This window comes from Lactuca serriola, chromosome 3 (assembly GCF_051521515.1).
Source record: "Lactuca serriola cultivar US96UC23 chromosome 3, Lser_US96UC23_V15, whole genome shotgun sequence".
Lineage (NCBI taxonomy): Eukaryota > Viridiplantae > Streptophyta > Magnoliopsida > Asterales > Asteraceae > Lactuca > Lactuca serriola.
Genome location: NC_136410.1, coordinates 61,585,409 through 61,596,296, shown reverse-complemented (window position 1 = coordinate 61,596,296; position 10,888 = coordinate 61,585,409). Strand labels below are relative to the sequence as shown.

The window sequence follows — 10,888 nt, the reverse complement described above, 5'->3', positions numbered from 1 at the left end:
GGTCTCCAGCTCTATCTCCCTCTTTCGGGCATTTGCCTGAAGCTCGGCAAATGTCCGGTACATCGAGTTCGCCACGAACTCTCATATATCCCTCCTCAAAATGCTCAGATATCGGCTCATACGTGCCTGCTCGGAGGACACGTGCTCTTGGCAGAACATCGCCCGCTCATCAAACATCCTCGTAATCACCGTAACAGACTCAGTACCCTGCTTGAGGGTCAGAAACTCCTGGGCCAAACGCTCCCTCTCCACCTGGGGAACGTACTCATCTCGGAACATAGCAGTGAACCTCTCCCAGGTCACTGCTGCAAGCTCAGTAGGCGTATAGTGCGCCGTCACAAACTTCCACCAATCCTTCGCTCCCAAGCAAAGCTGGTTCAGTGCGAACTGGACTCTCAAATGCTCTGGAGATGAGCAAGTAAAGAAACACCCCTCTATGTCTGAAGTCCATCTCATCGCCGCAATCGGGTCCTGGGTCCCGTCAAACTCCGGTGGTTTTGTGTTGCTGAACTCTCGGAACAGCAACGCATCACCACCCTGCGGCCTCGTCGCAGCTATAGCTACAGTGGCCGCAGCAATAGCAGCCTCAGAAAGAGCAGCGTACTTCTCATCAAATGTCTCTATCAGCGTGGTCTTGATAGACCCAAACATCTCTGGTATCTCTGCCTTAATGGCCGCAGCCACCTCCTCCTGGATGATCCTACGGATCTCCTCATCCCTCGCACCGCTGGTCCCTGGTGTGTGGCGCGTCCCAACTATGATCTCCCTCTCTCTGAAATACAACACAAGAATAATTATCAGGGACTCGCTCGAGTATACTCACACTCGAATACTCCACCCTACTTGTCCCTTAGTACTCCAAGGATTCTTACTTGGACTGTGCACTGACCCGGTGTCTTCAGTAGTACGGGCCCAATACTACCGTCCACACCGCATCAGCATTCACCCCAAGTCCTCCTCCCAGAGTCCCAAGTCCCAAGTACTCTACTCTCTCTAATCATATGATACTCGCTAGCAGATCTCTCACAACCTCCTCGCTGCTACCTAAACACTCTGAAGTATTCCTAGCAGCAAGACTCCTAGACTCAGGCATCACATATCAGGCCACTCTAGTCTTAATAAGAATACCTAGTCTACTCTAGCATGCATATCATAGCTCATCACATAACATATCACATCATATCTTATAACACTTATAATAATGGTATTTTGGGAAATCACCGTTCGGGCGTTGGCTGTTCGTACACACGACTCTGCTCTGTTTGTCTCGTAAGTTCTTCTTTTGAAAACTTGTTTTATTATCAAAATTTCCTCAAATCCTCGGTTTGAGTTCAGATACGCCCGAAGGTGCACCCGAATCCCTCAAACCTAGGCTCTGATACCAACTTCTAACACCGTAAAAATTAAAACAATTTTTCACATTTTCAAACACATTTTTTTCAAACTCATTCATTCATAAAATTTCATAGTATCATGTCTTTGTTTCACAAAATATCTCCCAAGATCTAAATACATAAAATCCCATGTGTGTCTACGAATCAAGTCGGCGCCTTCCCGCAGTCGTCACTGGTACCTGAAACACATAACACATAACACTATAAGCATAAGCTTAGTGAGATCCCCAAAATACCACTCTAACACATAATAGCCACTCGAGGCTGTAACTTTGTCGACCCTCTGGTCAATGTGTCTCAGTGGGGCCCTCCAGCCCCAACTCTCTGTGGGCCCTCTGGCCCTAACTCTAGGGACCCGAAAGTCCCAACTCTATAACTCTGAATCATGCATATCACATATCACAATAAATCACAACACATAAATAACATGCAAATACACTGGCATATAACTCTATAGTACTCTGTCATATAACTATGTTACCATACTAGGTAAAGTATAGTGAGAAGACTCACCTCGAGTATCTCGGTAAATCTCTGACTCGGTAAACGCTGGCCTAGCCTCCGCCTAATCATATGAGATAAATACTCTATTTAATATAGCTCTCAAAGGCTAGACTATGTCCTCTTATGACACTCTTAGAAGGGTAAAAGACCATTTTACCCCTCTCATAACTCAAAAGGCCCCACAACAGACCATACCCTAAAAGTCAACTTTCCGGTTTACGCTGCGCATACCAGATGTGTACACTGAGCGTACCCGGCTGCATCTCAGAATCGGGGAACGCCACCCAGTACACGGCGCGTACTGGGATTACGCCTGGCGTACTCCTCAGCTTCAGCCCCTTAGCTCTTGAGGTCTTAAACAGTTAAGACCCACGTCCAAATTCTAGATCTGACCACATCTAAGCCTCTTAATCCATAAAATTGATGACTTTAAGCCTTTGCATGGCTAAACAAGTCACCTCAAACTAACATCCAAGATGGAAACTTTATGGTTCTAAATCACTAATACCACTGAAAAGGGACAGATCTCGGAGCATGGAGCACTTTACACTCATAAAGTCTCCACCTTTGGGGTTTTTAGCCCTAGAAATGGTACATGCAACAACAACCAAAAGAAGAGGAAAGTTTTGAACTTTATACCTCCAAGTGTAGCCCTTTTCTCTGTAGATCTCAGATCCAAAATGGCACCTCAATCTTTAGCTTCCAAGAGCTCCTTTCCTTCTCCTTCACTAAGTCACCAAAGCACAAATAGCTCCAACAACACTCTCACACACTAAGGACGATGGGAGGCTCTCTTTTAGGGTTTCACTCACTAATATGGAGGCTGAGAAATGAGCCTTAGCACCCTTTAAATAGTGCACAAGACGGATTAGGGTTTTTCCATCTGGGTCGGGTACGCCCGGCGTAACTCTGGGTACGCCCAGCGTACCTTGGCGACGCCGCGTCGAATTTAAGCGCATGAGTACGCGCAGCGTACCCCTCTGGTACGCCCAGCGTACTCACTTGCTATAAACCCTCCACTCAAGGACTAAACATGACCAATCGACAAAGAACAAGGATGAAAGAAATGTACCTGAATCTCGGGGTGTTACATAAATTATGCCGTTTAACAAGCCCCTCTTATATTGACTTATTAATGACATGTAACCTTCTTCTGTTGTCGCATATTTATTATCACACATGTGTTTATTCAACAAAATATCAACCTACCTTTGGGTCAATTGGTATCCGCAATAATAAACACATAAACTCTAATAAATAATTTTATAACTGAATTTATTGATAACCAAAATATATAAAATAATATGAAAATCAACTTTGCATATCAAAAGATCAAACTAATACGCATAATTTTGGCAATATTGTGTCAAATATCATACAACAACTTATCAATGGTTTAAAAATATGAAGCATATGACACATTAACAATGAATTGAAAATACATCATTATTAACTAAAAATCAACTGGAGAACTAAAACTGCTGTTGGAACACATAACAAGTACGTAAGCATACAAATTCGTGAATACATATATAAATAAAATTTGATGATGATTAACAATAGAGAACTAATAAATTTATTTTGACCATTAAGCAACGCGGTACAAAGATATCTCATATGAAAATCTGAAGTCGTTACCTACTTGCCTTAAAAAAATATTAGTTTTACATGCACGGAATTGTCATGAACCATGAATTTCATTTACGACATAGTGTCATAAATAAATGTATCAAAACAAAATATCACTCTTGAAATCCACGTGATTAAACAAACACCTAAAACCCAATTGGTTTCTTTCAAATTATAAAAATACATAAATAAATAAATTTACTTATCAATACCTAAAATTAACAAAATATGATGACAGCTATTAATAAGGAAAAGATACACATCATACATCCAAATCAAAAGAAGATAGTATTTGGGGATATTTAAAGGCTGACAAATCTTTTGATTTGTCACAATCATGAAAGGCTTTGCATTATTTATTGATTTTGATTTATTGCTTTTGTGTACGAATAAGGAGATAGACCACACACTTTCTTTGTTTAATAATAAAATATGAATTAAAAAAAAAATTCATTGATAACTTATGTTAGAGATGCTTACACAAAAGTCAAAAGTATGTACTAATAAATAAAACTTTAAACGAAACAAGTTCTTAAAATATCACAAAGGAACAAGAAACATATATAAACAGCTTATCTTTTCTCATCGCACGTCAAGAAAGCACGTAAAGCAATTTTCAGGCAACGAAGAGAAGAGAAAATTTCTATTATCAAATTCGAGAAGGCTATACCAATTGTTTGTTATTTTAATAACTTAATCTATATATGTATAAGGTCGGAACCTTAAACTCGAATCTGGATAAAAGAAAATAGTAGAAGGAGATTGTGTACCTGTTTCCATTGAAGTTTTTGGATCTGAAGAACAAACTTGGTTTTCTAGTTGATTTCTAGACAACCTTTAAGAACCCTCATCAATCCAAAAACGAATTTCTAAAGTAATTTCGTCCTCTCTGATTTGCTGCTCATCACATATATTTATAGATAGAGATAAACCCTAATGTGAGAGACGGAAGGGATCTTAAGGATCTTGAGTCAAACCGGGAACTCAAGCCACAAATGGTAAAGGAATATCGGTCCATCAACGATCTTATACACTTGCCATAATATTTTGGATTTAAATGATAACAATATATATGTTTATTTATAGAATGGTCCATGATTTTCTAACTATATATATATATATATATATATATATATATATATATATATATATATATATATATATAGTTAGAAAATCATGGACCATTCTATAAATAAACATATATATTGTTATCATTTAAATCCAAAATAGATCAACAACATTCACAAATTGAAGTCTAGATTTTAATGGATTGTGGTACAATGAACAATCATTCAATTTTTTTATCCAACTTTATCATTTTTTCCTACAATAACTTTAAAAAATTCAATGAAACATGTTTAAGAAAAATTATTTATTACAAAACTTAATTTATAACATTTAATTAAGGATTATATAGTTTATTTATTTATATTAAGAGTTCAATGACTATTGAACTCCATCTTTATTGAACTCCAAGATGATATGATACAATGGTTGAATTTAATCAACTAAACGAAAACTATATATATTTCACGTGGATGTTTTAATATGCAACTAATCTAAGGGAAAGAAGAACACTGAACTGATAAGCAATGAATAAGACTACCATACGAAAGCCGAACACTTCATTGCCTCCACGACACAGACAAACGAACACACACATGCTCTCTCTCTCTCTCTCTTAATATTTTTCTAAATGAAAACTAATTACAAATAACATAATTACAACTGAATATATATTTCAAATACTTTCATATTGGCCTTTTGAAGTTCAATGAACCAGTAGGCTACATTGATGATGAGTGCTTATTTTTTCTTCATAAATAGTTATGTTGACAACCAATCAATGATACGCGAAGTCATGCTTTGGAAATAGCTCTGGGTACTGCTCGCGTATCTCGGACTCTGGCTCCCACATCTACTCGGATCCCTTCCGATGTTGCCACTGGACCTAAACCAAGGGCACCTCTTTGTTTGTCAACACCTTCACCTTTCGATCTAAAATCGCTACCGGCCTCTCAATGTAAGGCCCCGTTTGATAGTTGCTGACTGAGAAAGTGCTGACTGGGAAAGGTCTGTCTGGGTAAGAAATCCTGACTGAGTAAGAAATGTTATTGTTTGATTATACATCTGACTTAATGTGCTGAGTGATGAAAAATGACTATTTTACCCTTCTGTTATATATACTGGTGGATTAAGTTGCTGAATAATTATAAAAACATACATATTGTCATACAAAATGTAAATTACACACAAATAAAAAATGTCATACAAAATGTAAATTAAACATAAATAATTTAATATCCAAATAAAAACATAATGAAATTTAAAATAACATAATAATTTAACGTAAAGTAGGTGAAAGTAGTTGATTTGCAATCTGATCACGCAAAACACGCATATATTCAACGGCTTCTGGACCCCATTATATGCCTTGTATGTTTTCTCTATCAATTCCCCCACCTTGGACATCAGGAGTAACCATAGTGTCCTCCTCAAAATTTCTAAACAAGTCATCTTCTATATTGTATTTCCTTATAAAATTATGGACCGCGACACAAGCAATGACTATGTCTCTTTGCACGGTAAAAGGATAAGGAGCCATTTGTTTTAAGATTGGGAATCTCGCCTTCAAAACACCATAAGCACGCTCAATAACATTTCTAAGTTGTGCATGAGCATAGTTGAACCTTTCTTCTCTAGTTAAAGGTCTGCCTCTTCGAAAATCGGCTAACCAATACCTAGTATTGCGGTATGGAGCCATAAACCCACGAGTGTTTGTATATGCGGCATCACAAAGGTAATACTTCTCTGCAAATGAATGTGACACATATTATATAAAGAAGATAGATAATAAAAGTTATATAAATATTACAAACCCGGTGGAGGAAATGGAAATCCAGAAGTCGAATTGAATGCAACTTCTTTCAAAACTCTTGAATCATGTGCTATACCCTCCCATCCAGCCCAAACAAAGGTAAATATCATATCAAAATCGCAAATTCCTATAACATTTTGAAAACATTCTCCTTTTCCTCGTCCCCTATAACGAGTTTGTTGATCAACGGGTACAACCGCATGTACAAGAGTTCCATCTAATGCACCTATTGCTCCGGAAAAAAATATTTTTTAACCGTCTATGTCGTTCTGAGTTATGTCTTGTTGGATTAGGAGTTGTTGGTACTATAATTTCTTTTGCAAAACACATCATTGCAGTTAGGACCTCATGAAAACATTGATGAATCGTTTGTGTGGAGTGATGAAATCTTCCCTTAACCGCGCGAAAACGTTCATTATGTCCTATAACATGTAAGAATATAGCCATTTTCTCTTCAATGCTTATTGTCCTGCTAGCTTGCAACCAATTTTTTTGGGTAAAATGGTTGCATAATAAAGAAAATGCCTCTTGTGTAAGACGCATCATATCGTAACATTGTGTAGGGTCTCCGTACATCAAATCTTGCGTATACGCATACCCGCTTGAATCGTTATCTCTAATTCTATGAATTCGTATTAGTCTGCGTCGGTTTGACCTCAACCAATAAAACACAAGTAAAAGAAAAGCTACAACTTCACCATCAGAAACCATACTTGACCTGTTACAAACAATTAGGTAACATGTTAAAGTAAAAAATAGGATCCAAAAGTCATAAAACAAAAAACTAGTAAATACCAAAAGTCATATTTAACATCCAATAACAGCCAAAAGTCATGCAAATAACATCATCCAAAGTAACATCCAAAGTGTCAAACATAGGATCCAAAAGTGATGCAACAAAAAACTAATAACCAAACTTTTCTACCCGCACCCATCAAAGGTAACCATACTTCCTACCCGCACCCATCACCCACGACTCACAACTAGTATGTGAAAGTCGTAACCAAACTTTTCTAACATCAGCACTTTCACCAAATAGCAAAAGAGCAGTCTTGTGTCTTTCATCTTCTTCTCCCCATTCCATTTTGTTTAATTTCTCCATACACGCATCAACATCTTTATCCATTTCACTTTTTTCAATTCTTTCATTTTTTTCCACTAACGACCTTGCAAGCTTGGCAATCTCCTCTTCAACTTCTAACGCCCTTGCATCTCTCTTTTTTCCACCAACTCTTTTGTTTCCACCAACTTCCGTATTTTTTGAACGCCCCGAAGATTCTTCACTTGCACCTACGTGTTGTGTTGAGGTTTCCATTGGAACATCATCATCAAAATCATGGACACTAAACTCTTCTACAGGACGAGGGAGTGTAGAAGATGGCCCCCAACTTTGAAAGCCGGTTGAGGTCGACCCTTCAAATAGTTGGGTGCAAAGATCAGGAAACAGCAGGGGTTTAGTTTTCAATGACAACACGAACTTGTTCAGCTGTTTACAATTTTTATGAATATTAGTATTTTTTATAAAAATAATTATAATAGTATTTGTTATAAAAATATTACCTTCCCCTCTTCCTTCCATTGTTCATCCGTCAGGTTAAATTTATTTTTTATAGGGTCATATATATTGCCGGTTTTGTTTTTCAGTTTCACCCAAGCAACATACTTTGATTTGTAGTAGTCAAAGTGGTTTCTCATTTGCTTTTGATCAACCTCTTTACCGTGTTCGTTCATCAATTTTTCGCGTACTATCTTCCATGAACTAGCTTTAAGCCCAGAACCCTCACGACCATTAGTGGTTAGTTCATGGATACATGCGTCAAGAAAAGTTTTGTCCTCACTTTCATTCCAAACCAACATCCTAAAACATTAATATTTAAAGTAATTTATCATAAGTTTTATTAAGATAAACAAAAAAAATCAGCTTTTATAGCTTATAAACAACCAAGTTTGTACACAAACCAATATTGCCATCATAACTTTTATACTTCATAGCTTATAAACAAAAAAAATTGTGATTTTTGATCACATATCTTATACACAACCAAGCTTCAGATTTCATAACATTATAACAACATGAATTTCTGATTTCATAACCAATTTAAGATTTCATAACATTAGACCAAGAACAAATTTTGATTTCAAAACCAATTTTTGATTTCTGATTTCACAAAAAGGGCAACAACTCAAAAAAATAATAGCAATCTTCTCATCATTTATTACGCATATAATGTTATGAATGAGTCATTTGATGCATCATCAACACTGTACACATGATTCTTTTTCAGTTGTTTCTATGCAATTTGATACAGGAAAGCTGCAACTTTGTGAACAACAATGGCATACAAGAAAGAAAAGTCTACCTGTAATTTGATGTAATTTGATACAGGTAATTTCATAGATTATACAATGAAAAAAAATCATGGTTTCACAATTTATACATACATTATACACAATTAAGATTTAAGAGATTATACATATTTTTTTTTCTGATTTCATACACTATACGATTTCAGAGATTATACAAGCAGGAGAAGATGTTATACCCTAGTATTTTCGGATTTCATAAACTATTTAAGAGATTTTCGGAATTTCCTTACCTGTTTTGAAGATTATAGATGGAGCAGATGGGGCGATTCTGGCAGGAGAAGGAGAAGACGGGCGTAGCTTGGATGGAAGGAGAGCAGCTTTCCGGCTGAAGGAAGATTTCCAGCTGAAGGAAGAAGACACCGGTTGAAGAAGTCGCCGATTGAAGAAGACGCCGATTGAAGAAGAAAAATCGTTGCTGCTTTTCTTTTTAGGTCACGAAGGGAACAGGGGTAAGGAAGTCTTTTTTTCCAGTCAGATGCATAAACCAAGCTGACCTATTCAGCCGATTGACCCAGACCTGTTGACCGAAACAGCACATTTCAAACACCATCTGGCTGACCGAGTCAGCCAGAATCGCTGACTCAGACGGGTCAGACATCTTTCAAACAGGCCCTAATTCAGGCTCGTATCTACATGAATGTCCTCTAAGGGGAGCACCGCTGTCTCATCGGCTACACACTTCCTCAATTGAGACATGTGGAAGGTATTATGAATCTGGCTCAACTTTGCAAGTAGCTCCAGCTGGTATGCTACCTTCCTTACCCTGACATTCACTCCGAAAGGACCAATGTATCGGGGCCCCAACTTTTCCCGTTTCCTGAATCGGATCACCCCTTTCCATAGGGATACCTTAAGGAGGAAAAAATCTCCAACGTGGAACTCTAACTTGGATCGTCGCCGGTCTGCATAACTTTCTGGCGACTCTTGACCGTCAGTAACCTCTGTCTGACCTGCTGAATCTGATCAGTCATCTTGAGCAGTATTTCAGTGCCACCCATCACTCTCTGCCCTACCTCTCCCCAATAGATGGGAGTTCAACACCTCCTCCCATATAGAAGCTCAAAGGGAGGCATACCAATACTCGAATGATGGCTGTTGTTGTAAGCAAACTCAGCCCAGAGCAAATACGTATCCCAACTTCCTCCGAAGTCCATGACACATACATGCAACATGTCCTCAAGCGTCTGAATTGTCCGCTCGCTCTTCCCGTCTATCTGCGGGTGGTATGAGGTACTGAAATGCAAACGGGTACCCAACTCCTCATGAAATTTCTTCCAGAACCTGGAAGTAAAACACACGTTTTGATCTGACACTATCAAGGTCGGCACTCCATGCTGTGCTACCACCTCTCTCATATAAATCTCAGCCAATCTCTATGGAGAAGAGCTCTCACTGATAGCGAGGAAGTGAACACTCTTTGTCAGCCGGTCTACAATCACCCATATCGCGTCAACCTCACGTGCAGTCCTCGATAACTTGGTGATAAAGTCCATAGAAATTTGTTCCGACTTCAACTGGGGAATCTTTAAAGGCTGTAACAGACCATGTGGACGCTGGTGCTCCACCTTAACCCGACGACAGGTCAAGCACCTCTCAACTACCCATGCCACATTCCTCTTCATACAGGTCAACCAATAATCTCTCTTTTGGTCCAAATATATCTTAGTAGCCCTTGGATGGATCGAGAATCTCGATCTATGCGCCTCCTCCATCAGTATATGCCAAGCTCCACCCGTATAGGGCACCCAAATCCGCCCTCAGAAAGTCATAAGCCTACGACTATTCGTCGCAAACTCAGACTCCTGCCCAGTCACCCGCTCCCTATTGCGGTTCTCTGGTCTCACGGCCTCCAAATGGGCCTCGTGCATGGCGTCTAAGACTGGAGTCATCACTGTCATCCTCATGCACACATCTCAGATCGGAGGACTCACTGTTTTACGACTCAAGGAGTCGGCTACCACATTAGCCTTGCTCGGATGATATAAGATATTGCAATCATAATATTTCACTTCATCCAACCACCTCCTTTTCCTCATATTCAGGTTGGGCTGGTCCATAAGGTACTTCAGGCTCTTGTGGTCCGTGTATATGGTACACCGGACCTCGTACAGATAAT

At 38.7% G+C, this 10,888-nt stretch overlaps 1 protein-coding gene and 1 long non-coding RNA gene across 2 annotated transcripts; both read right to left on the bottom strand.

The window, feature by feature from the left end:
* Nucleotides 1–1,477: 1,477 nt before the first annotated feature.
* LOC145094470 (uncharacterized) lies at nucleotides 1,478–3,202 on the bottom strand. Its single transcript, XR_013703371.1, has 3 exons — nucleotides 2,538–3,202; nucleotides 1,908–1,959; nucleotides 1,478–1,573 (listed from the first exon to the last, which is right to left on the bottom strand). It is a non-coding gene; the product is annotated as an uncharacterized LOC145094470 (long non-coding RNA).
* A 4,026-nt stretch (nucleotides 3,203–7,228) lies between these two features.
* Nucleotides 7,229–8,690, bottom strand: LOC145094469 (uncharacterized). The gene is made up of 2 exons (XM_079032653.1): nucleotides 7,966–8,690; nucleotides 7,229–7,891 (listed from the first exon to the last, which is right to left on the bottom strand). The coding sequence occupies exons 1-2, from the start codon at nucleotides 8,260–8,262 to the stop codon at nucleotides 7,340–7,342; spliced, it is 849 nt and encodes a 282-aa protein (XP_078888779.1). The 5' UTR covers nucleotides 8,263–8,690; the 3' UTR covers nucleotides 7,229–7,339.
* Nucleotides 8,691–10,888: the final 2,198 nt, after the last annotated feature.